Source organism: Heteronotia binoei, chromosome 19 (assembly GCF_032191835.1).
Source record: "Heteronotia binoei isolate CCM8104 ecotype False Entrance Well chromosome 19, APGP_CSIRO_Hbin_v1, whole genome shotgun sequence".
Taxonomy (NCBI): domain Eukaryota; kingdom Metazoa; phylum Chordata; class Lepidosauria; order Squamata; family Gekkonidae; genus Heteronotia; species Heteronotia binoei.
In genome coordinates, this window is record NC_083241.1 from 12,437,579 (window position 1) to 12,464,379 (window position 26,801).

Below are 26,801 nucleotides of genomic sequence, written 5' to 3' on the forward strand. Positions count from 1 at the left end.
AGTAGACGCTCCCTCCCCACATTCCAGCTGGTGCAGCTCTTTCCCCCACCTGAGACTCGGGTAGAGGAAAAAGACAGCTCGGCCTCACTTCTGGGCTGCCTCCCCTGCAGGGAAGACAGCCCGAGAGTGAGGACGAGGCCTCATGTCAGCTCCTCCCCCTGCCCGAGACTCGGGCGGAGGAAAGAGGAAGCTCCGCCCCACTCCTGGGCTGCCTCCTCTGCAGGGAAGGCAGTCTGAGAGCAAGGATGAGGCCCTGTACAAGTTCTTTCCCCCGCCTGCTTACCTGTTTCTAACCGCACCACGCTACCCCCTCCTCACCATTTAAAGACCCCCGTCGATCAGCTGATCGACAAGAGTCTTTAAATTGGAAGGGGGAGGCAGATTGGCTATTTCTGCCTGGGGAAGAAGCGACAGAAGCAGCTCCACCTTCTTCCCCCTCTTTTAAAGGGCAGGGATGGGGGCGTAAGTGGAACGGCTGCCTGGGGTGGCAAAATCTGCAGCGCCGCCTCTACCCCTCACACACCCACCCAGTGACCCCTGCTCCTTGCCCCAAAAGACCTCCCCGGGTTCCCTGGCCAAACTAGCCTGGAGAAAAATTGCTGCCTGATCCCAAAATGGCCATCAGCATATCCCTGGACATGTAAGAAAGGACCATGAGAACTAAGCACTGATGCAAGCCTTCCTGGAAAATGATGCATCTCAGGGAATGACTGGAGCAACACCTCTGGCCCCAAGGCAGGCAGTAAAGTGGGCAGCAGTGAGCAGAGATCTCTGTGCAAAGCCATTCACAGAGACACTGCTTTTAACGTTCTGTTTCAGAGGCTGACCCTTTTTTTTTTTTTTTAAATGGTCCTGAATGCAAAAGAGAGAGAAAGAAACTCCGACTCCAGCTGTTGGAAACCCAGCGGTTGCTTTTTCCTGGCACAGCCATTTCAGCTGGACACCCCGTCACTTCCACAGCCTCTGCCACTGGGCCTGTCTGTACAGTCTGGGGAGCATCCAGGGACGCACACACCTTGAAAGCCAGCATTTAGAATGGATCTCTCACACACAGAGACTCCACACAGTCAGGCTGAGCTCTGCGCCACGGGAACCAAACCAGCCAAGCCGAGAGGTCTTCCAACCAACGCACTGTCCTTTCCTCCGTGCAGGGGAAAGTTCAAACAGCAGAGGAAAAAAAGGAAATATACAGGAAGGGAAGGGCTGCAACAACACACAGCAGACTTATTTTGCTGGGGAAATGTGGTTTTGCTGAAACCCAGCGCTGGTTCGATGCCCAATTCTCTTACAAAACCAGAGAATCATCCCATCCTCTAACCAAAGCAGCGGCAGACGGAGCTCCTGAGTGATTATTCTTTTTAAAGTACAAACCTCCCCAATCCAATGGATTCAGAGAGGATCCTAACCGGGCTCCACTCCCCCTCCCTTAGCAAATGACTGGCCACCAGGGCGTTTTTTTGAGCAGGAACACACAGGAACAGAGTTCCGGCTGGCTTGGTGGCAGGGGGTGTGGCCTAATATGCAAATCAGATCTTGCTGGCGTTTCCTACAAAAAAGCCCAGTGTGAAACAATGGTGACATCCGGGGGTGTGGCCTAATATGCGGCGGTGGAGAAGGAAATACAATCTGCATTCTTCTACAAAGGCAATTGAGAATATGGTTGCCTTTCAAAATCCCAGCAGGATTTGATTCACAGATAGCAATTCATTGCAAGGTGTAAATCATCGAAGCTACCTAAAGAAACACTTAATCCCATACTTATCGGGGAGGTGGGATTTCTAGCCTACTGGTAGCAGCCCTAACAGCCCAGATTAACTCGATCTTGTCCGAGCTTCGAAGCTAAGCAGAGTTGACCATGATTAGTGCCTGGACAGGAGACCACCAAAGAAATCCGGGGTTGTTAAGCAGAGGCAGGCAATAGCAAACCACCTCCTCTCATTTCTTGCTTTTAAAACTCCCTAAGATCTCCGTGAGGCAGTTGTGGCTTAAGAGCACTGGGAAGAAATACATCTTCTTTCTCCTGGGAGGTTGGCATGGAGCAAAAGCCTCCACTTAGCATTTTAGCAGGGTTTTTTGCCTCTGGGCAAAAAGGAGAGTCGGTGCAATTGCTTCTAGACATACTTCTGCTCACCTTCATTGAAATGCTAATAGATCTAGGAGGAGAGATAATGGGTGGGTCCAAATCCCTCGCCCCTTCTCTCCCCTCCGAACAGGGAACAGAGATTTCTGGAGGAAAGAAATGCTAGAGGAGCACCAAGAAGGAAATTGCAGGACACAACCTTAGTTGGGAAGGTCACAAGCATGCTTAAGTAACATCCTTAGAAACATGGAGTTGGAAGGGACCCCCAGGGTCATCTAGTCCAACCCCTTGCAATTTTTCGCTCCTTAGGGGTTAATGCATAGCTAGACCTGACTGAGAAGAAAAAATAGAAGAGTTACTAACATTCCAGTCTTATCTATAACAGAAACATAACATGCACTGTGCCAAGAGTGGCGAAACTTGCTTAACAGAAGAGCCGCGTAGAATAAATGTCAGACTTTTGAGAGCCTCAAGGGAGGGAGGGAGGGAGGGAGGGAGGGAGGGAGGGAGGGAGGAAGGAAGGAAGGAAGGAAGGAAGGAAGGAAGGAAGGAAGGAAGGAAGGAAGGAAGGAAGGAAGGAAGGAAGGAAGGAAGGAAGGAAGGAAGGAAGGAAGGAAGGAAGGAAAATAGATGGGGGAGGGAGAGGTGGAAACAAAGCAAGGTTAACTTTAAGTGCCTTCTCCAAGCCAGCTGACAGGGGTGGTGGCGGCTTCGAGAGCCACAAAATATGTGTGAAAGAGGCACATGTGGCTCCCAAGCCACAGTTTGGCCGCTCCTTCACTATGCCTTACTGCATTTCTACTGTTTCTAAGCGACAACAGAAGTAAAGGGTTCTTAGAGCCCAAACTGGATTTATCTGGTCAAGGCGCACGCGAAGTAGAATTTCTTTCCTGTCCAGTGAGTTGCTGCCAACCTGGCAAACTGTGTCAGTGGTGTGTAGCTGACTCTTGTGATTAAATTATGCTGGATGTTGTAGCCAATCAGTATGTGTGTATGCTAACATGTGTCATTAAGGGTATATAAGATTGTGACCATCTTGAAAGAAGGCAGAGCAGCTTGGTATCGTAGGCTTTGGCTTAGCTCTGCTCTCAGTTCATTGCAATAAATCTTTCTTCTTCCACCTTCACCCAGACTTCGGCTGTCTGTCTTTTATTGGCCAAGGACATTCAGATTTGCAGATTTCTACAACAAAATGGTTAGAACTTTCTTTGACCAGGACAGTGAGTGGAGTAAAATATATTATAAATAGGATAATGATAAAATAAAGATAAAATAAGAGAAATTATAAAATCTCCTTGCAAGAGGAAGGTGAGGTTTTTTCTTCAGGTGCTGTGGCCAGGAGAGCACACAGATTTCTTCTCCGGAGGAAGCAGCCATCTTGGGCTCACCTGGAGAGCTGAATGAAACTTTAAGATAGTAGCTCTGTAGGGATTTGTAACTTCCCAAGCTAAAGGAGCCTGTCCTATTTTAACATCTGATAGGGTGTGTATACAGAGGGAGGGACCAAGGATTTGCATTTTATCCCATTTCTTTGGATTCTTTGTTCAGTTTGGTGCTGTGCTAAAAGTCTGCTTGTAAGGCTGGAATGCTGGTAACATTAATTGGTTCGTGAGCCACATTGTAGACACTCTGTGATGGAAAGTGTAGAGATCCTAAGGCCCCTTGCTAGAGTGGTATAGTGGCTAGGGTGTCAGACTAGGATACAAGACACCAAGTTTAAATCCCCGCACTGCTGTGGAACTTGCTGGTTGCCCTCAGGCCAGTCACACACTTTCAGCCAAACCTACCTCACAGGGTTGTTGTGAGGATAAAATGAAGGAGAGGAGAACATGATAAGCTACTCGAGGTTCCCACTGGGAAGATGTGAATATGTAAGTGAAGTAGATAAAATTAACCAACTCCCTAAAACTAGACTTGGCCCTGTTACCAAGAAACAGCAAAACGTGCTTGGGAGAGGAGCAATTAAAAAAAAACCCTCCTGAAGGAAGTGCCTACCTGGTAACAAAGACAGCAGCATCCACTGGAAGGGTGTCGTCGCGTGCTCCAGGAACCTGGTTATTTCCAAGATACTTTGCACCCCCAAACTCTTCATTTTGCCAGTGGCAAAAACTCTCCAGGGACCTTTCCCCATGGTGTCCAATGGATAGCTTGGCCTTCAAAAAAGAAATGGGGATTGGAGAGAGAAAAACAGAGTCAACCCAGGTTAGCAAATCAGCAGACTACCAGCCAAACACCTTGGGTCATTGACAGAATATTAATTAAAGGTATTTGCATCAAATCAATATGCCTTATCCTCTTGAATTAGTAGGATGACCTTACACAGCAGACTAGAGCAGCACTTCACTGGGGCAACAAGATTTCTTCCCCCTATAGCAGGGTCCTCCAACTTGGTACCCTCCAAGTGCCTTTAGAAAGTGGGCACAGGGCCAAGGCTTCTGACAGGCCATTGAAGATTTGATGGCTGTGCAGATTTTTAAACACATTGCTTTGGCAGCAGCTGCTGCCACAGTACAAAGACCTCTGTAACTGCAGGTAAGCTGCGAGCTCCACTTTATGGCTGATTCTGCCTTGCATGGCAGCCATCTTGAGGGAGCCATTTTGTGGCAGCACCCACCACACGGTGTCAGAATTCCAGAGGCTCAAAAAGGTTGGGAATTTCAGCCCTATAGTGAGAATGTGTCTTCCTTTCAACCATACACAGGAGTAATGACACAGGCTGTATTTTACTCATCTGACTAATAAAGGTACAGTCTCTCAAGAAACCAGCACTGCAATCTGAAAAGCCACAACACAGGCTGGGAAAGGCTCTTCCCATGGTCCAGTTCAGCCCTCTCTGATTGTCAGATCTTGCCCTGATGTCACCTTGACCTGACAGATTCCTTCGAGTTCCAGCCATAACCTGCATAATCCTGCAGGTTCTAACCAGGATTAGGAACAGGAAGCGGGGTTCTGAATTTGGAATCAAAAAGTTAGCAACTGTATTCTTGCAGCAAGAGGGCAAATCTAGTAGATGAGTCAGGCACGTTGGTCCAGACATGGGGTCACGGTAGAAGGACGTGGGCTTCTGAAATTGAGACAGGCACTGATCGAGGCCTACAAGTGGGCAGGGTGGAATTCTACACAGACCATCACTGCTTCCTTCCCCCTCTGGAAAATCACTCCATGAAGATGGCAGCCAGTGACGAATCCACAGCACTGGCCCCGTTGATTATTGTTGCTACTTGGGATCTCTGCAGCCTCTCTCATCCTGCATCCATCAATCATTTCCACAAGCATCCCCAAGAATGAGCCTGTGAGCACCATAATGTCTGCTGACACCTTTTCTGATACCCATCAAATGTGTTTAGAAACTTGGTGAGGCTTTTGCTCAGCAAGGCACCTGATTGGCTATGTAGATTTTTTAAAAAGTTGCTTTTTTAAAAAAGATTTTCTCTGTGTGACTGAAGGTAAGCTGTGGCAGCCATTTTGTAGCTGCTCCCCCACACTGTGTTAGAATTCCAAAGATGCCCTCAGGCTCAAAAAGGTTGGGAAGCCTTGATTTAACTGTTATCCATGTCACTATTTTTAATCAGTTGATTTTCTAGCACACACAAAACCCTATAAAGCTAAGTAAAACCTTGTCAAAACTTACAGGACGGCTTCGAAGAAGGACCAGCTTGGTCACTCGAATGTTGACTTTAACGCCGAGGCTCTGATGTTGAAACATGTTGTATACCTGGGTGTGGGGAAGGAAACAACGCACCATCAAGCTCGGAGTCAGAATACAGTGTTTATTAAGTCCACTAAAAGAAACACCTTGTTATTATTTTTTAAAAGCAGAGCTTCTCGGTCTCTTTGCGTGTTCTTCTGAATACAGCATAACCCCTGGCTTAATGCACTGAACTGTTCACCCAAAATATGACAAATGTCTTGCTAATAATGCCCTGACCTGGATGGTCCTGTCAGTCACAGTTCTTGAAAGAGCTGCTTTCTCAAGAGCAGTTTCCGTCAGAGCTCTCACAGCCCCTCCTATCTCACAGGGTGTCTGTTGTGGGGAGAGGAAGGAAAAGGAGATTGTAAACTGCTTTGAGACTCTGGTGAAGGGTATAAATCCAATCTCCTCATCTCCCCTCTCTGACCTAGATGGTTAAAGACTAGAAGAAATCTTAAGGAGTATGGAGGGGGTGAGGGGAGGGGGAGATTGGATTTATACTCCACCCTTCCCCAGAGACTCAGAGCAGTTTACAATCTCTTTCCCTTCCCCTCCGCACAACAGACACCCTGTGAGGTAGGTGGAGCTGAGAGAGCTCTGACATAAACTGCTCTTGAGAGAACAGCTCTGCGAGAACTGTGATTGACCCAAGATCATCCAGCAGCTGCATATGAAAGAATGAGGAATCAAACCCGGTTCTCCCAGATTGGACTAGCATGAGATGGACTGACTCAACAAATGATCAGTTCACAAGACTTGAGCAAGGCCGTCAATGATAGGAGGTCATGAACCCATATAGGGGAGATCCAAGTAGGCAGCCGTGTTGGTCTGAAGTAGTAGAACAAAACAGGAGTCGATTGCACCTTTAAGACCAACTTAGTTTTATTCAGAACGTAAGCTTTCATGTGCATGCACACTTCTTCAGACTTCTGGGAAAGAAATGCCCTCATTTTGACCCAGGTTTATTAGCAACAAAATAATTAACAGGCATTCTCACATTCTGACATGTTACTGTTATATGTTACTGTTCTATGGTTTCCCAGGCTGATGCAGCCCAGATCAAAGGTTTTCTGAATGTGTTAATTTTACTATTCTGCTATTGGATTTTAACTTTGTGCCACTTTGCATTCCAAACCGCACCAGCTCTATGTGGCTCTGCTTACTGTACCTCATTCCTCGTATGAAGAAGTGTGCGTGCACACAAAAGCTTACGTTCTGAATAAAACTTAGGTTGGTCTTAAAGGTGCAATCGACTCCTATTTTGTTCTACGTATAGGGAAGCTGGAAGCAACTTGACACAGAACACACACGGCACACAAAAGGACCCGTGTTTTTATTCCATGACTGCTACTCAGGAGCCTTTGGGGAGGGATTCTGCTGACACATTTTTTGGAGAAGTCCACACAGATAACGTTTGTTAAGTCTGTCAAAGGGTTGGTGAGACAGTAGTTTCTTTTAAAGAAGATGGCCCAGCTTTATTTTTGCAGAACGGTTTCAAACAATTTACCTGTAATGTAGTCAGCTAGGAGACTGGAATCTTGTGTCAAGTCTGTCTGTAACTCTGGCTCAGTCAGAGAGCATTCTGGGTAGAACCAAAGTATATTCACTTGCTGCTAGCTCGTATCTTCCCTACCCCTCCCTTCCTGTAGTAAGTGTCCTTGCTTTGAAATGGAAAGATGTGAAAAGTCTTATCTGTGCCTTCTCAGGCCTGGCTCTTCGAAGGGAGTCAAGAGCCTGCTACGATCAAGGCCACTGAGCCTGAGAACGAATTGGTAACATCAATGTGTGAATGGGTCCTGCGTAATCCTCCCCCCTTAGGAATCCCTTTGAAGTGTCCCATATATGCAATGCATCTACAGGTTATTCTTTAGTCTTTCAATGCTGGCTTAGCCCCAAGTAACAGTATCAATAAACTAGTTTCTTTGTATCAACAACGACTCGTTATTGAATCTGCCGACTTGACACCTTGATCCGGACTGCTCAGGCTAGCCCAGTCTCATCAGGTGTCACAAGCTAAGCGGGGTCAGGCCTGGCTATTACTTGGAAGGGAGACCACCAAGGAAGTCCAGGGTTGCTATACAGACACAGACAACAGTAAACCACCTCTGAACGTCTCTTGCCATGAAAACCCTCCAGGGTTGCCATAAATCGACTGTAACTTGGTGGCAAAAAAAAAAAGGAGAACTGAAGTTTACAGTTTGCTGCCATATGGAAAGAAGCATGAGTGCTTCAAGGACTAGTAGATAGAAGAAGGACAGGTTTCTTACCTGTAACTGATGATCTTCGAGTGGTCATCTGTGCAGTCACACATATGGGTAATCCGCAGGATCTGCCCTGACCTCGGAGAATTTCAAAGCAATCTTTTAGCGTAGCTCTGGCGCGCCTCCCTCTCGTCCTGGGGAGGAGGCATCGTCTGCGCATGCCTGGATGAGGGGGAGGTGCTTAGCCACTCAGTTTCTTCCCGCCGCCGAACAGGTGGAGATGTCTACGATGAGTGTCCAGCAGCGGGGAAGGCTGGGTGGGTTTGTGTGACTGCACAGATGACCACTCGAAGATCATCAGTTACAGGTAAGAAACCTGTCCATCTTCTTCGTGGTCTCTGTGCAGTCACACATATGGGTGATTAGCAAGCTATTCCCTCGGGAGGAGGGTGCTGGACCTGTAAGAAGATGTGAGGTTAGGTGAGAAAGATTAACGAGAGTGGTACTCACGGCCAGTCAGTCGAAGATGGAACGCAGTACTGCTTGTCCGAAGGACGAGTCGCGTCGAGCACGAACGTCAAGAGCGTAGTGCGAGGCGAAGGTGGACGGAGAGGACCAAACTGCAGCGGCACAGATGTCCTCTATTGGGATGCCCCTTAGGAATGCTGACGAGGTAGCGACAGCTCTGGTAGAGTGTGCTCGTATGTGCTCCGGGAGTGGCTGCTTCGCCAGTTGGTAGCACAACTTAATGGCGGCCACGAGCCACTTGGAGAGTCTTTGGGCAGATATTCTGTTGCCCATGTTGTGAGTTGCGTATGTGACAAAAAGTCTCGAATCCTTTCGGAATTGTCGAGTCCTGTCTATGTAGAAAGCCAGGGCCCTGCGGGCATCTAGGTTGTGAAGGGCTCTCTGGCCTGTATCCGTAGGGTGCTGAAAGAAAGCTGGTAGAATTGAAGGCTTTCCTAGGTGGAAAGGTGAGACGACCTTAGGTAGAAAGGCAGGGTCGGGGCGGAGAACCACTCTGTCGTTATGGAAGATCATGTACGGTGGGTCTGCTCTGAGAGCACAGATGTCGCTAGCTCTCTTGCCCGTGGTGAGTGCCGTGAGTAGTGCTGTCTTCCAGGATAGCAGGTGAAGCGGGATAGAAGCCATGGGCTCAAAGGGTGGCTTCATGAGTTGACTTAGCACGAGAGAGAGGCTCCAAGTTGGTAGAATTTGTCGGATTGGGGGGTGTAGGCGAATGATGCCCTTGAGGAAGGCCTTGGTGGCATGGTGAGAGAAAACTGTCACACCCTCGATGCGAGGGTGGAAGGCAGAAATGGCTGCCAGGTGGACCTTCAGGGAGGAGTAGGAAAGTCCTGTCTCAGAGAGCGCTAGAGTGTAGGATAGGACCTGAGAGATGCTAGCGCGGTTGGGGTCAAAGTTATGTTGTAAGGCATAGTGAGTGAAGCGTTTCCACTTGAGTATATAGGACTTTCTGGTGGATGGCTTCCTGGAATTCACTAGGACGTGGCGGACTTCAGGGGGGAAGTCTAGAAACTGATTCTCCAGGCCGTCAGCTTGAGTGACGCTGGGTTGTGATGCAGGACTTTGCCGTGTTGTTGTGAGAGTAGGTCCTGTGCTTGTGGAAGTGGTAGAAACGTGTTGCTGGACAGGAGCAGCAGGGTGGTAAACCAGGGTTGACGTGGCCACCAGGGAGTTATCAGGATACAGTTGGTGCGATCCAGCTGTATCTTCTGTAGGACTCTGGTGATGAGTGGAATTGGAGGGAAGAGGTAGTGAAGAGTTCCCTTCCAAGACTGGAGGAATGCATCCCCTCGGGAGAGTTTGGATGGGGGCCCTCTCATGTAGAAATGGGTGCATTGGGCATTTGATGGGGATGCAAACACATCTATTTCCGGGGTACCGAAGATCTTGAAGATCCGACGAATGTACTTGGTGTTGACGGTCCACTCGTGGTTGTTGGTAGAGTGGCGGCTCAGGGCATCTGCCTGTACGTTCTCGATTCCTGGTAGATGGACGGCAGTGAGAAAAATGCCTTGGCTGATGCTCCAGTGCCATAGTGCTAGGGCTCTCTTGCAGAGTCTGGTGGAGGCTGTGCCGCCCTGTCTGTTGATATAGAAGACCGTGGCGATGTTGTCGGAGGTGACCTGCACATGGCTGTTCTGAAGTGACGGTAGGAAGGACTTCAGAGCTTTGTGGACTGCAAGTAGTTCTAGGCAGTTGATGTGGAGGGAGCTTTCATAGTCCGTCCATTGGCCTTGAACTGTGAGGTGCCCCAAGTGGGCTCCCCATCCCCACTTGGAGGCATCTGTGGTGACGATGACGGAGGGGGGTGCCTGCTTGAATGGCATTCCCGTACGGAGGTGTCTTTCTATCGTCCACCATCTTAAGGACGTTATGATGTGTGGTGGGAGGGTCAGCAGCGTGGACTGGTGCTGTCTGTGAGGGTGAAAAGTCCTGATGAACCATAGCTGTAGAGGTCGCATGTGAAGTTTTGCAAAGCACAGGACTGCCGTAGTGGCTGCCATTAGGCCCAGCATCCTCTGGTATGTGAGGGCTGGTTGAGAGCGGTGAGCAATAATTGCGCTGGCCAGCGACTGGATGCTGCGTACTCTGTCCTGTGGTAAGGAAGCTGTTTGAGAAACCGTAGAGATGTCTGCTCCTATGAATTGGATTGTCTGAGTAGGAGTTAGTTTGGACTTTGACAGGTTGACTTGAAGGCCGAGTGTGGCCAGGAGGGAGAGGGTAGTGGAGACATCCAGTTGGAGTTGTTCTCTTGAGTGGGCGACGATCAGCCAGTCGTCTATGTAAGGATAGATTGATATGTTTTGCTGACGTAGTGCTGCTGCCACCACAGCCATGCATTTTGTGAAGACTCTTGGTGCTGTCGATAGGCCGAAGGGGAGGGAGCGGAATTGGAAGTGCTGTTCCCCGATGGCGAACCTGAGGAATCTTCTGTGATGGTGATTGATGGTAATGTGGAAATAGGCATCCTGTAGGTCTATGGATGCCATCCAGGATTGTTCCGGAATGAGTGGCAAGATTGACTGAAGGGTAACCATGCGGAATTTCTTGTAAGTGATATGGAGGTTGAGTTTGCGGAGGTCGAGGATGGGGCGGAGTCCCCCATCCTTTTTTGGTACCAGAAAGTAACGGGAGTAGAATCCGGTACGATGGTACTGCGGTGGCACCGGTTCTATCATGCCCTTGTCCAGCAAGGATGTGATTTCTGTTTGTAAGGGCGCGGATGGTGGTGTGGTGAGAAATCTGTGGTGTTTCGGGGTGGATGTGAATTCTATTATGTATCCCCTTTGTATGATGGCCAGGACCCATGAGTCCGATGTTATGGCCTCCCATGCGGGGAAGAATGGCTGTAGTCGTGTGTGTGGGTGGAGGTTTGGCGGGGGGGGGGGTCTGGACGTCTTGAGGCAGGATGGTCAAAGAGAAGATTTGGAGGTAGCTGGGGCCTTTTTAGATGTTTGAGGTCGTGGCCTGTGCTGAAAAGCCTGTTTCGGTTGTGTAGGCTTGCGTCTCCATGTTTCCTGTTGTCTTGGGGACCTAGAAGTCTTGTAATAGCTTGGTCTCCAGTTCCTCTGCCTGCCGAGGTGGGGTTGGTGTTGTGAGACCCCTAGTCTCTTGGCTCTTTTCCTGCTATCGTCTACGGACGTAAGAATGTCGTCCGTAGTCGCGTTGAACAAGCCCAGGCCATCGAAAGGTAGGTCCTCAATTTTGTACTTAATGTCAGGTTGGAGGGATGAGGATCTGAGCCACGCATGTCTGCGTAGGGCTATGGCCAAAGCGAGGGTTCTGGAAGAGCACTGTGCAGCGTGGCGTGCTGTACTGATCTGCTGCTTACTCACTCTGGCTAGTTCTTGAAGAGCATTGGCGGCTGGTTTCTGGGATGCCTCAGGTAAGGAGGGAACCAAGGTATTGAGGTAGTTTGTTAGGTTGTATGCGTAGGCCGAGAAATATGCCATGTAATTATGTATTTTGGTTGTGGCCGTGGTTAGTGAATATATCTTCCTGCCAATAGTGTCGAGCTTCTTGCCTTCCCTCTCTGGGGGTACTGGATGTCTTGTTTGTTTCGACTTCGATGAAGAATGTACAATCATCGAGTTCGGGGGTGGGTGGCTGAATAAGAACTTCGATTCGGGTGCATGTACTTTGTATAGGGCTTCCATCCTTTTAGAAGTTGGAGGCACTGATGCCGGCTTATCCCATGCCTCCTTGAGGGTTTCAAGGTGGACGGGGAGCATTGGGAAGGAAGAGCTTGAAGGAAGGTCCGCATGGACCAAGTCATACACGACATCCGAGACTCTGGGTGCGTCGGTGTTAAGTTTGATGTTCAGGGAATTTGCCATGTTTGATAGGAGGTCAAGGTACGACTTGGGGCCTTCTGATGGTGATAGGTCCGCTGGTTTGGCTATATCAGAGGCCGGGGAGTGTAGATCTGAAGCAGAAGAGTGAGCAGAGTCCGAGAGTCCCGCATCGGAGTCGTCATCGGATTCGTGAGGCATTTCAGTCGGAGGTTCCATGGTCGGGGGCTGTTTGGCGGAAGCGGCCGATGTTGACCTGGTCGGTGAGATCGGCTTCGGCTCGAAGTTAAGTTGGGGCTGCTCTCGACGGTACCGAAGGAGTTCCTCGTAGTGGGGATAGTGCCTGCTCGGAGTCGGGTCTCGGTATCGCGTCTGATCAGCTGTGTCGACACGGTCCCGGTAGCGAGGAGAGTCGTGATGGCTGCGGTAGGAGCGGGCTCTCGAGTCCGAGTGGTGGTAGGTGTCGAAGGAAGGGGATCTTCGGTGTCATCTTCGGTCCCGAAAGGGACGGCGATCTGGACCTCGAGGGAGAGTAGTAATGGTATCTCTCTCTCCGGCGGCTGCGAGATCGCTGGCGACTGCGAGATCGTGGTGTGCGAAGACGAGGTGGTACATCTCTCGGGGTCGAAGGGTCTCTGGTCAGAGAGTGAGCTTCCAGTGGTTGGGTACGGACGTCTTGGAAGGCGTGTGGATCGATCGTATCACGTCGTTGGCTTCTAGTGGAGGCGGGTGAGTCGACATCGAGTATCTGGTGTGGAGGAGAGTTGGTTATTGATGGGGATTTGGAGGAGATGCGGGCGATCTCTATTGGCGTAATAGCTGGAGTCGATGTCGATTTCGAGGCCGGTGTTCTCGGGATCGAGGTGCTGGAACTCGTGATCGGGATCGACGGCATCAGCTTTGCTGTGCTCGAGCTCGTGGTCGGGTTCGAACCCGGGGTCTTTGCAGGCGGGTCGGACGGCTTGTGCCCCGTTTTAGACTTCTTCGGGGTCTTGTCGTGAGCAGAGTCGGAGCGGCGGCGCTTTTTGGCGTCGTCGGACTTTTTGGTGTGCTTCCCGGACTTAAGCTTACAGGGACCTTGAGCCACGGAAGCTGCCGGCTGCGCCATCCCCGAGGGAGGTGGGGAAGATGGCTGCTGTGCCACGTGGGGCATGGTTGGTCGTAGGGAGGATTCCATAAGATGGCTCCTGAGCCTCGCGGCGCGGTTTTTGCGAGCCTGGTTTCCAAACTGGCTGCAATGCACGCAGGTATCCGTGCGATGGGCCTCCCCAAGACAGAAAAGGCACAGGGAATGGCCGTCCGATGATGGGATCTTGGAAGCGCAGCAGATGCAGCGTTTGAAAGTTATTTTGTCTCTTCCTTCCATCCGCCCGGGGGGGGGAGGGAAAGGGGGAAAAAGCCCAAAAAATAGTAAGAAAGTCCCCTTTTTTTTTTAATACGATACCAGAAGGTGAAGGAGAAGGTGAAGATCGAAGAAAGGATGCGTTTGGAGATAGATTGCAGTGAAGAATCGGGAGAATCAACGAGGTAGGTGTGATCCGGTCGGCGGTAAAGAAGAAACTGAGTGGCTAAGCACCCCCCCCCTCGTCCAGGCATGCGCAGGCGATGCCTCCTCCCCAGGACGAGAGGGAGGCGCGCCAGAGCTACGCTAAAAGATTGCTTTGAAATTCTCCGAGGTCAGGGCAGATCCTGCGGATTACCCATATGTGTGACTGCACAGAGACCACGAAGAAGATTTTATTGAATTTATATCCTGCCCTCTACTCCGAATCTCAGAGTGGCTCACAATCTCCTTTAATCATCCTCCCTCACAACAGACACCCTGTGAGGTTGGTGGGGCTGAGAGAACTCTCACAGCAGCTGCCCTTTCAAGGACAACCTCTGCGATAGCTATGGCTGACCCAAGGCCATTCCAGCAGCTGCAAGCGGAGGAGTGGGGAACCAAACCCGGTTCTCCCAGATAAGAGTCTGCACACTTAACCACTACACCAAACTGGCTCTCCATCCAATGCCTTCTTCAGCATCATCTTTAAGGACTAGTACTCTTACTCTGTGTATTCAAGCCGACACGGGACTATTAGGCAAATTGAGAATTTCTACGATTTATACATAGTTATCTCCCTCACCTCTGGTATCTTCTCCATATTTTGTTAATAAGGCTGCTAAGCCTCCAGTCTGGGCAGGGGTTCCCCTGCCCGGGAGGTTCCCAAACCACCAGCCCACATTGGGCCAGCGGAGGGAACCTCCCCCAACATCATCAGTGCAATGATGTCACCCGGAAGTGACTTCATCACGCCCTTGCCAGCATGTGGCGTCCGCTCTAGGTGTTTCCGGGGAAACAATATGGTTCTCCCAGACGCTCTAGCCATTTGGGAGGGAAAACTCTATGATACAACAGATGGTACAATTTGTAGCAGGAACTCATTCGCATATTAGGCCACACCCCCGATGTAGCCAATCCTCTAAAAGCTCTTAGCACAGGGCCTACTGTAAGCTCCAGGAGGATTGACTACATCAGGCCTAATAGGATTGCCCAAAAGCCTAATTTGCAATAAATTTCCTGCTACAAAAAAAGCCCTGATAAGCACACTAGGGGCAATGCGCCAGGTGCAGGGCGTGGGGCTTCCCTCCGCTGGCCAGCAGCTGATGTAGCCCAGCAAATCAGGGGATCCCCACTCCCACCTAAGGGCTAGCAACTCTAGATTCTGGAGAACCACTGCCAGTCCAAGTAGACAATATGACTGTGATGGACCAACTGCCCTATTTCATATGTAACTTCCAAAACGCTGTGTGTGACCTCACACACATAAATACTCCAGTTTATCATTTCCCCCCATGAGCCAACCAAGATACTTTTGGGAAGGATTCACGACAATATGGAATGGATTTCTTGGCACTATCTGTCAAGATTAACAAGCTGGTCAGAGTCCAAGGAACTATTTGATGTTCACTAAAGCACGCTTGCACATACAGAAGGAAGCGGTTCCCTCCCCTTCCTTTTAACAGCAGCCACTGCCTGGCCCCCATGCTCATAAATGTCTTTGAAATTCCTATGAGATAACCCTGCCCCACCCTGGTTGTAAATATGCAGGGACAACCAACATCTTGAAAATTCTATGAAACCTCTATCTGGGTGGCCTAGAAGCAGTAAAGAAGTCCTCCCGCCTTTCAATACACTCCACATGGGGCTTGTCCACCCAACCTGTTTTCTTGTTTTGTTTTTACTGGCCCATTCCATAAAATCAATAAAATCTAGATTCGATAGGGTGCCACCCATCATCAGCTGGATTGGAGCTTCACCCTCCCAGATGCCGCGCCGGTTCCATCACCCAGCTCCTGCAAGTTCCACCCTTTGAAACCTACCCCCGCTATTTACACTGGCGCTACACAGAGATCCAGAGTTTTTTAAACTGAAGCGTAGACACTGTCACAAGACTCAGGTCTTGGGATTCCTGCCCCCCCCCCCCCCATGGTTTGCTCATATCCAGGGGTGGAATTCTAGCAGGAGCTCCTTTGCATATTAGGCCATAATCCCCTGATGTAGCCAATCCTCCAAGAGCTTACAAAAAAGAGCCTTGTAAGTTCTTGGAGGATTGGCTACATCAGGGGTGTGTGGTCTCATATGCAAAGGAGCTCCTGCTAGAATTCCACCCCTGCTCGTATCTAAATAGAGAACCATGTGGAGCTTCCTTATATGGAATCCTTTTCTTTTGTACCTTTAGAAGATTATTGATTCACAAATGCTGAGCTGCAGAAGACACTTATTTCTTTTCTTTTTTTTTAATGCAAGGGCTAAAAGAGCTGAGACAAATTTTGCAATTGCTAGAGTGTTCTTAGAATCCTTATCAATGAGCGATAAGGTTGCCAGGTCTGACTCAAGAAATATCTGGGGACTTTGGGGGTGGAGCCAGGAGACTTTGGGGGTGGAGTCAAGAGCAAGGGTGTGACAAGCATGATTGAACTCCAAAGGGAGTTCTGGCCATCACATTTAAAGAGAGAGCACACCTTTTAAACGCCTTCCCTCCATTTGGAATAATGAAGGATAGGGGCACCTTCTTTGGGGGCTCATAGAATTCGTCCCTCTGGTCCAAACTGTTTGAAACTTGGGGGAGCATTCTGACAAGAGGCACCAGATGCTATGCTGAAAATTTGGTGCCTCTACCTCAAAAAACAGGGAGCCCTCAGAGCTCCAGATGCCCACAGTTCAATTCACCATTATACCCTATGGGGATTGATCTCCATAGGGTTTAATGGAGTATCCACAAGACATTTTCCCCCCACACACACACTTTCTGCTAACCCCGAAGTGAGAGGAGGGCCTCCAAGCCAGGGGATCCCCTGCCCCCACCTGGGGATTGGCAACCCTACACAAGCAAAAGAGCCAGGGTTTCCAGAGTATGGGGAGGGGGGAGGCAACTGGTTGAATAAAGGCTTAATATAGTAATCCCTCCTAATCTCAAACAAATCTGCATTCCAGCAGAGCATGCAAGGATGTATCAATCTTGTTAAGACCACAAGGGCAGATTCTATCAGTGTGGAGCCTATTCAACAATCTTCCTTGCGCAACCACTGTAGGTATAATGTTCAGTCTTGCAAACAAAAAAGCTCTGCAATAACATGGAATGGCAAAATAGTACATATAGGGGAGGGTACAGGTTTTGGGCAAGAAAGACTACTAAATAGGGGTGAGCTGCTCTGCGGGCTCTCAGGTTCAAACGACCGTGGTTGATTTCGAGGACTTGCTTTTTGCCTAGAGAAAATGCTTTGCTTTTGCCCATTTCAAAAATATCATCGATTGGCATTCTTATATTGAATCAGACCCTTGGTCCCTCAATATCAGCACTGCCTACTCAGATTGGAAGTGGCTTTCCAGGGTCTCAAGCGGAGGTCTTTCACATTACCTGAGGCAGTTTGGTGTAGTGGTTAAGTGTGTGGACTCGCATCTGGGAGAATTGGGTTTGATTCCCCACTCTTCCACTTGCACCTGCTGGAATGGCCTTGGGTTAGCCATAGTTCTTGCAGGAGTTGTCCCTGAAAGGGCAGCTGCTTAAAAGCCCTCTCAGCCACACCTACCTCACAGGGTGTCTGTTGTGGGAGGAGAAGATATGAGATTGTAAACTGCTCTGAGTCTCTGATTCAGAGAGAAGGGTGGGGTATAAATCTGAAGTCTTCTTCTTCTGTTGCCTGGTCCCTTTTAAACTGGAGACACCGAGGACTGAATCCGGTGTTAGGATAGCAATAGCAATGCTTCACACACTACAGAAGTGGAGTGGAGTGGTATTTAGAGGGTTAATGTATTTGCAAAGTTATCCAGCACATCAACGGAGGTGGGGGCTGATGTTGCCTAGTAACTAATTGGGGCCGAGATGTTTCTTCTTCTAGCTCCTGGTTTGCTTTTTCCTTCCTTTGGTGCTGGCTAGATCTACCACAGGCTAGGAGAGGGGACTTCACAATACCTGTGTCGTTACCTGATCTGTGTGTCTAAAGGTTAAGTAAAGGTTCTACGTCTTGAAAGAATTTTCAGCCTGGACTCCTTCTTTATTTGCAGAAATGCAACCTCTATCACCTCTCACCTGGGACCTTCTGCATATAAAGCAAACTCTCTTTCACTGAGCCACAGATCTTCCCCTAAAGGTGATCACCTCGTCTTCCCTAAATAGCACCTAATCACCTTGTGAATTTACAGCCCAGTGATACTAACCAATTATTCCAAGCTCCAGTCTTCTTTAAATGGGGTTGCCAAGTCTGACTCAGGAAATACCTGGGGACTTTGGGGGTGGAGCCAGGGGACATTGGGGGTGGAGCCGGGAGCAAGGGTGTGACAAGCACAATTGAACTCCAAAGGGAGTTCTGGCCATCACATTTAAAAGAACCACACTCCTTTTAAATGCCTTCCCTCCATTTGGAATAATGCAAGAAGGGGTACTTTCTTTGGGGGCTCATAGAATTGGACCCTCTGGTCCAATATTTTTGAAACTTGGAGGGTTTTTTTAGAAGAGGCGCCAGATGCTATGCTGAAAATGTGGTGCCTCTACCTCAAAAAACAGCTCCCCAGAGCCTCAGATACCCACGGACCAATTTTGCATTATACCCTAGGGGAATCAGTCTTCATAGGGAATATTGGAATGCCCAGCAGACACTCCTCCCCCCCCCACTTTCTGATAACCCTGAAGGGGGGGGGAAGGCCTCCAAACAGGGGATCCCCTGCCCCCACCTGGAGATTGGCAACCCTATCGTTAAATGTTCAGTAAGACCACATATGCTTCCCAAGATCTAAAACGTAAGTTTCAACTGCGAGTGGTTTTCTAACTCCTCCACTTTTTTCCCACTTTGAAGAAAGAGAAAGTCCAGGCTTCCAAGACCACAGGAGAGTAACTTCCCAGGAATTTCCCCTCTCTAATTTGCTGTTTGGTTGACTTTTTTAAAAAAACAGACATATACTTTCTTTTTTTGGTTGTGAAATGAACTTGCCCCCTGTTTCAGAAAAGACCACAGGCTGGCTAAGTAATTGCAAATGTATATTCTTAGTCCTGCCCGCAGCTGCTGTGAAACCATGCAATTACGTGAAGAGTCTCCCAAAACGGCAAGCAGTAACATGAAATTAAAAGGAAGAAGTGTATACTGCTTGGTCTTCTGGGGAAATACACGTAATGCTGGTTTCCCCCACAGCAGCCTGCTGGAGGAACTCAGACTATCCACTTGCAATTACTTAGCCTAGTGTGGTCTTTTCTGAACAGGGTTTTTTTAACATTCAAAGCTAATTTCTTCTCTCATTTGAGAAAAGTGTTCCTGTTCCTTAGGGCAGCATTAGAAGCGAGGCTCACAGCGTAATCCTAAACAGAGTTGCACCCACCTAAGACTTTTGAAGTCAACAAACTCAGAAGGATGCAGCTCTGTTAAGGATTCTGTTCTCTCACACTTCAAGTTTGCACATCTGGGTGGGCAGGTGAGGAAAGGGTTCAAACAGTCGCATTGCCCACTGTGACTCAGTCCTTTTGCCCTGGAGGGCCAAAAGAATACTGGTGGTGGAAACTGCCATCACCTGACTTATGGTGACCCCAAAGGGCAGGGGTGGCTAAACTTGCTTAATGTAAGAGCAGCACAGAATAAACATCAGATGTCTGAGAACTGAAATACATGAATGTCAGAGGTAGGTAGGTAGGTAGGTAGGAAGGAAGGAAGGAAGGAAGGAAGGAAGGAAGGAAGGAAGGAAGGAAGGAAGGAAGGAAGGAAGGAAGGAAGGAAGGAAGGAAGGAAGGAAGGAACTTTAACTTTAAATGCATTCTCCAAGCTGCTGGATGGCTTGGCTTGGAGAAGTGATTTAAAGAGACAAATGCCTTCTCCAAGTCGACCGACACGGTGATGGGGGCTTTGAGAACCATGCCCAATGTGTGAAAGAACCACATGTAGCTCCCAAGCCACATTTTTGCTTCCCCGCCATAGGGTTTTCAAGGCAAGAGATGAACAGAGGTGGTTTGCCACAGCCTGCCTCTGCATAGCAACCTCACACTCTCTTGGTGGTCTCCTATCCAATTACTAACTAGAGCTAATCCTGCTTGACCTCCAAGATCTGAAGAGACTGGGCTAGCCTGGGCCATTCTGGTCAGGCAAAAGAATATTACAAAGAGATTACTAGTCATACATCAAATATACAAGGTGTGCTAAAGCAAAAGAGGACAGAACCCTGTGCCAAGGATGAGCCATGGTTGAATGGCAAGCACCTCGTTGGCCTGAAGAAGGTTCCAAGTTCAATCCCCAGTATCTCTATCAGCAAGGACCAAGCAGTATGTGATATAACTTAATATAAGGCAACTTCATGTGTGTTCATTAGAATCATAGAGCTGGAAGAGACCTCCAGGGTCATCTAGTCCAACCCCCTGCACACTGCAGGAAATTCAGAAATACCTCCTCCATGCACACACATCCCCAGTGGCCTCTGCTCCATGCCCAGAAGATGGCAAAAACCTCCAAAATCCCTGGCCAAACTGGTCCGAAGAAAAGTTGCTGCTTGACCTCAAAGTGGTGAACAGCATTTCCCTGGGTGCGTAAGAAAGGGCCACAAGAAAAAAGCACTAATCCAACCCTTCCGGCCTTCCTTCTCATGATTTGCCTAAGCTCACAGAATCAACATGGCTGTCCGATGGCCATCTAGCCTTGGTTTAAAAACCCCCAAGGAAGGAGAGCCCACCATCTCCTGAGGAAGCCTGTTCCACTGAGGAACCGCTCTAACAGTCAGGAAGTTCTTCCTAATGCTGAGCCAGAAACTCTTCTGATTTAGTTTCAACCCGTTGATTTAATTTCAATCTGACCTATTGGGATAACAAAAAACAATTCTGGACCATCCTCTATATGACAGCCCTTGAAACAAGGGGGGGGGGTGCTATGGCTCAGTGGTGGACCATCTGGTTGACATGCAGAGGGTCCCAGGTTCAGTCCTTGGCATCTCCAACTCAAAGGACCAGGCAGTAGGAGATGTGAAGGACCTCTGCCTGAGACCCTGGAGAACTTCTGCCAGTCTGAGTAGACAACACTGACCCTGATGGACAACCAGAGGTCTGAATCTGTATAAGGCAGTTCCCTCTACTCAAAACCTAGTTTAGAACACTTGACATGATAGAGGTTTTCAAGATTATAAATTCGATAGAAAAGGTAGAGAAAGAAGAGACACTTCAAGTTAAGGCATGCAGTCAGAAAGACTGTACAACCAACAGAGGAAGACCTTCCAGGATTATACCACTTCAGAATGTAGGTGGGGAATTTCATAAGAAGATGATGATGATATGGGATTTATATTCTGCCCTTCACTCCGAATCTCAGAACGGCTCACAATTGCCTTTATCTTCCTCCCCCACAACAGACACCCTGTGAGGTAGGTGAGACTGAGAGGACTCTCACAGCAGCTGCCCTTTGAAGGACAACCGCTGCCAGAGCTATGGTTGACCCAAGGCCATTCCAGTAGGTGCAAGTGGAGAAGTGGGGAATCAAACCCGGTTCTCCCAGATTAGAGTCGGCACACTTAACCACTACACCAAACTGGCTTAACCACTACACCAAACATAAGAGAAGCCATGTTGGATCAGGTCAATGGCCTATCCAGTCCAACACTATGTGTCACACAGTGGCCAAAAACCCCAGATGTCATCAGGAGGTCCATCAGTGGGGCCAGGACACTAGAAGTCCTCACACTGTTGTCCCTCCCAAGCACCCAGAATACAGAGCATCACTGCCCCAGAGAGTTCCAATGATAAACTGTGGCTAATAGTCACTGATGGACCTCTGCTCTGTTTATCCAATCCCCTCTTGAAGTTGACGAAGCTTGTAGCTGCCACCACCTCCTGTGGCAACGAATTCCATGTGTTAATCACCCTTTGGGTGAAGAAGTATTTCCTTTTATCCATTCTAACCCGACTGCTCAGCAATTTCATTGAGTGTCCACAGGTTCTAGTATTTCAAGCATCCTATGTTATAAACTCTCTTCAGGTTCACTTTCAGTCTCAGCTTGAGCCCTTCTCTCCGTCATGGTAGCATCCAATGGTCTTTGACATAACAGAGAAATGTGTTACAAGATTCTTCACCTGCATTCTCCAGTAGTACAATGCCATGAAGATGATTTTTTCCAGTTTCCCAAAAAGAGACCACATTCATTCCAACAACCAGTTCTTCCATAGAAAACTCACCACCACTAACTCATGCTCCCCACCCCAAGTCTCACACAAAACCTAGGATTCTGTATTAAAAAGTTTCTCCTGGAACATCATTTAAGAATTTTAAACCCTCATCATTTATCTTGTCATAATTTAAAACTCATTTTTGGGTGCAAGATAAAAGCCATTTTTTAAAAAAAGGTATTAAGAGTGAAGATTTAGCTCCAGGGTCATCATCATCTTATATGTGTCTGTTGAAAAAGATTTTATTCTATTTTATTTTGGGTCACATCTTCTTCTTCTTCTTCTTTTTAAACCTCATATCCTCATTTACCAGCTGCAAAAATAAAGCTGTATTTTGTAACACTGGCTCTTTTTCTCTTTCATCCAGCAGATCTTCAATTGCTTTAAGCAGTTCCCTATTTTAAAACAACCATAAATTTAATGTGTGCACTAATAAGCCATTTTAAGTCTTACTCTGCGGTTTGACAGTAAATGTAATGCCATGCAGCAAAGAGCCAAATTAATAAATCCATCCCTCCCCCATCCAACTAACGCTCCGTTTGCTTAAATCCTGGCAGAGGTGCCAAAATTAACATTCTGGTTTCTTGAGAGGCACCCTTTCATCCTGCTGCACTCGCGGAAAGAGGAAGAACCTCGACATCGCCAGGCCAAAACCTACAGGTTGTCTGCATTTATACGAGGCCTAGAGCATTCCTGTATTGGAAGGGATGGAAATGAATCACTCGTTGACCGTTGGTCATTTCAATTTTTAAAAAATAAACAAAACGCAAGCCAGTTGGCTGAAGTTGTGACGGGCAGTGGCTGTAGGGTTGCCAATCCTTAGGCGGGGGCGGGGAATCCTCCGGTTTGGAAGCCCTCCCCCCCACTTCAGGGTCATCAGAGGGGGAATGTCTGCTGGGCACTCCATTATTCCCAATGGAGACCAATTCCCATAAGGTAAATGGAGAATTGAACTGCGACTATCTGGAGCTCTGGGGGGGTGGCTGTTTATTGAGGTAGAGGCACCAAATTTGCTGGGGGGGGCACAGTGGAAGAGCTTCTAGCCCCACTTGTGGACCTCCTGAAGGCACTTGGGTTGTTGTTTTTTTGTGGCCACTGTGTGACACAGAGTGTTGGACTGGATGGACCACTGGCCTGATCCAACATGGCTTCTCTTATGTTCTTATGTAACACAGAGCATTGGACTGGATGGGCCATTGGCCTGATCCAAAATGGCTTCTCTTATGTTCTCATGTGACACAGAGCGTTGGACTGGATGGGCCATTGGCCTGACCCAACATGGCTTCTCTTATGTTATGTGACACAGAGCGTTGGACTGGATGGGCCACTGGCCTGATCCAACATGGCTTCTCATATGTTCTTATGAGACACAGAGCGTTGGACTGGATGGGCCATTGGCCTGATCCAACATGGCTTCTCTTATGTTCTTATGTGACACAAAGTGTTGGACTGGATGGGCCATTGGCCTGATCCAACATGGCTTCTCTTATGTTATGTGACGCAGAGCGTTGGACTGGATGGGCCACTGGCCTGATCCAACACGGCTTCTCTTATGTGACACAGAGCGTTGGACTGGATGGGGCACTGGCCTGATCCAACATGGCTTCTCTTATGTTCTTAAGTGACACAGAGTGTTGGACTGGATAGGCCACTGGCCTGATCCAACATGGCTTCTCTTTTGTTCTTATGTTATTAAAAACTGATGTATCAACTTAAGAGTAATCAACGGTAAAGCCAAAATGTCAAACTTTTTTGAAACGTGGCAAGATTTTATTCTACAGACAAATCAAGGAGGCAGTCAACACTTATCCATGCACTTTCTCAAATTACTGGGGGGTGGGGGGGTGGAATTAAGTATGAAGTACATATAGAATAATTCATAGGAAAATAACAAACCTTGAGACCATCATTTCTCTCTCTCTCTCTCAGCTATAACTGTAAAATAAATTTCCAAAACATGCTGACTATTAAGCCCTCTGTCAATACTTTGATTCAACAATATTTCTTTGTATCCTATGCATTTTTCTTGTCCACTTGTCCTTTATGTTGGTAATTTAGAAGGTTCTTTTCTATGTTTGCTTCCATCTCATTTGTAGAGTGGAGGTTATTCCGCGTTTTCTCCCCTCCTTTTTTTGTATCTCATTTTAAACTAATAAAATTTACTTTAAAAAAGAAAAAGAAATGACTCCATGGCTTACATGAGCTGGCCACGCAGCTAGAGAGGGGGGGGGGGGAAGATTTTTTAAAAATGCTTCCACACCAAAAAAATGAGCTTGATAGGGGAAGGCGGGATATAATGACGATGATATTGGATCTATATCCCGCCCTCCACTCCGAAGAGTCTCAGAGCGGCTCACCATCTCCTTTCCCTTCCTCCCCCACAACAGACACCTGTGAGGTAGATGAAGATATTGGATTTATATCCCGCCCTCCACTCCGAAGAGTCTCAGAGAGGCTCACAATCTCCTTTACCTTCCTCCCCCACAACAGATACCCTGTGAGGTAGATGAAGATATTGGATCTATATCCCGCCCTCCACTCCGAAGAGTCTCAGAGAGGCTCACAATCTCCTTTATCTTCCTCCTCCACAACAGACAGCCCGTGAGGTGGGTGGGGGCTGAGAGGACTCTCACAGCAGCTGCCCTTTCAAGGACAACCTCTGCCAGAGCTATGGCTGACCCAAGGCCATTCCAGCGGGTGCAAGTGGAGGAGTGGGGAATCAAACCCGCTTCTCCCAGACAAGAGTCCGCACACTTAACCACTACACCAAACTGTGTATACATAAATGCACAAATAAAATGAAACATAGGCTTCAAAGGCAAACACTGTCATGAGCAGCTTCTCAATCTAAAACGTCTGGATTCAGGAACGAAGATGGGACTTACCATGTTCATGACAGTGAGGATGAATCTTTGGGCAGTATCAGCCCCATGATACTGGACCATGTCAGCATCTGCCACCACCAGCGTCTCCACTGTGTACTCATTGGTGAGTCGAATTGCATTCCTCCGTGGCCTCCAGTCATTAGGCTTCTTCTTCTTCTGCTTCTTCTTTTCTAGAAAGAAAGGCATAACTTTAACAAAAGTTTTGTATTCCAGAAAAATGACAACACTCTGGCTAAAGCAGCTGGGGACTCCTTTCTGGGAATTCGAGCAACTCCGCATGTCCATGCTCCTTGCATATCACATGGACACTGCCTATCAGAACCTACCCTGGCCACCTTTAACTTGGGAAGAAGACTCCTCAAGGGAGTAGTGAGGACCCACCCTCGAGGTCCCTACTATACCTAGGGTGTCAGACCTTGTATCTTACACTGAAATGTATTCTGAACCAGTTTTGTTCCTTGCCTTAACTGACTCCATTTTGTATGCTTTTACTAACCCTGAGAGTGAAGATCTGCATTTCAAACACTATGGTAACTGTTACTAACCACAAGTGAGAAATTCCTTACTTAGTACTAACAAATGTAGTGGGCCTTTGAAGATGGTATGCCTCAAGGTAACCAGCAGGGTTCCTTCCCTGGGAAAGAGATAAGGAGGTATGGGAACAGGCGACTGTCTCTCAGGGTGTGAGAATGGCTTTATTGTTTAACTTTGATGTACCCTACAAAATAGTATGCATGGCCTTGGAATGTATCAAACTCAACTTGCATCTCTATCAGACCACTAGTTCTCAAATAAATGGATTAATTTTGTAACAAAGAATGGTCTGTCATACTTTGAAGTTCCAAGTCTGACATAGGGTTGTCCAACCTGTGCTGACAAATGTTGGGAGATTTGGTGGGGGCAGTGCCTGGGAAGAGCAGAGTTTCAGGGCAATGTGATATTACTTCTGTGTGATGCTCTAGGATTTTTTTTTAGCAATCTCTATGGTCCTTACCATAGACTTAGGAAATTCCTAGAACGGCATGGAGAATATGACATTGCTTTCAGGTGGAGAGGTGATGAGTGTGATGTTATGCCTAGATGACACTCTAGGAATTCCCCCCCCCCAAAAAAAATCAATATGATCTTTATCATTGAGACTGAGGAAAATTCCCAGAGCATCACCATCTATGTAATTCCCCCACCCCAATCTTTCCTGTTCAAATTACTGAGGGCAGTATCAGCCCTATGATACTGGACCATATCAGCATCTGCCACCACCAGTGTTTCCACTGTATATTCATTGGTGAGCCGAACTGCATGGTACACTATCTGGGAGACTGCCTGCTGCAAGAAGAAGAAGAAGAAGAAGAAGAAGATATTGGATTTATATCCCGCCCTCCACTCCGAAGAGTCTCAGAGCGCTCACAATCTCCTTTACCTTCCTCCCCCACAACAGACACCCTGTGAGGTGGGTGGGGCTGGATAGAGCTCTCACAGCAGCTGTCCTTTCAAGGACAACCTCTGCCAGAGCTATGGCTGACCCAAGGCCATGCTAGCAGGTGCAAGTGGAGGAGTGGGGAATCAAACCCGGTTCTCCCAGATAAGAGTCCACACACTTAACCAGGTATATGGTAAGCCTGAGGTCTCCAACCTCCAGGGGACCATTCCCTGCCTTCTCCACCACAGCAGACCTCCATTCAAGAGCCGGGTGGAGCCAGAAATTCCAAGTGGCCCCTCCAGCACCCCCTGAATCTCCCTCAGGAACAGAAAGCATGGAAGAGTCAAAGATAAAACCTGGCCCAGTCATACAATGAACCTCTGAAGGCATACCCGTTCCATTAAGGAGTGGAGCTCTTTTGAAGTGAACAGTGGGTGTGTAATTATGTAAATACAGAGGACAAAGCAAAATGGAGCTCATTATATGGTTTCCTGCAGCGGGAGCACTCTGTGGGCAGATTCTTTGTTGCATTTTATG

General features: G+C 48.1%; 1 protein-coding gene across 1 annotated transcript in view; it reads right to left on the reverse strand.

The window, feature by feature from the left end:
- The window catches only part of ADAMTS17 (ADAM metallopeptidase with thrombospondin type 1 motif 17), a 323,961-nt gene that overhangs the window by 237,675 nt on the left and 59,485 nt on the right, over window positions 1-26,801 (reverse strand). The window contains exons 4-6 of the mRNA XM_060260248.1: window positions 24,845-25,014; window positions 5,712-5,795; window positions 4,076-4,233 (exon numbers count right to left, since the gene is read on the reverse strand). Coding sequence (XP_060116231.1) covers window positions 4,076-4,233; window positions 5,712-5,795; window positions 24,845-25,014 — 412 coding nt within the window. The remainder of the gene's footprint in view (window positions 1-4,075; window positions 4,234-5,711; window positions 5,796-24,844; window positions 25,015-26,801) is intronic.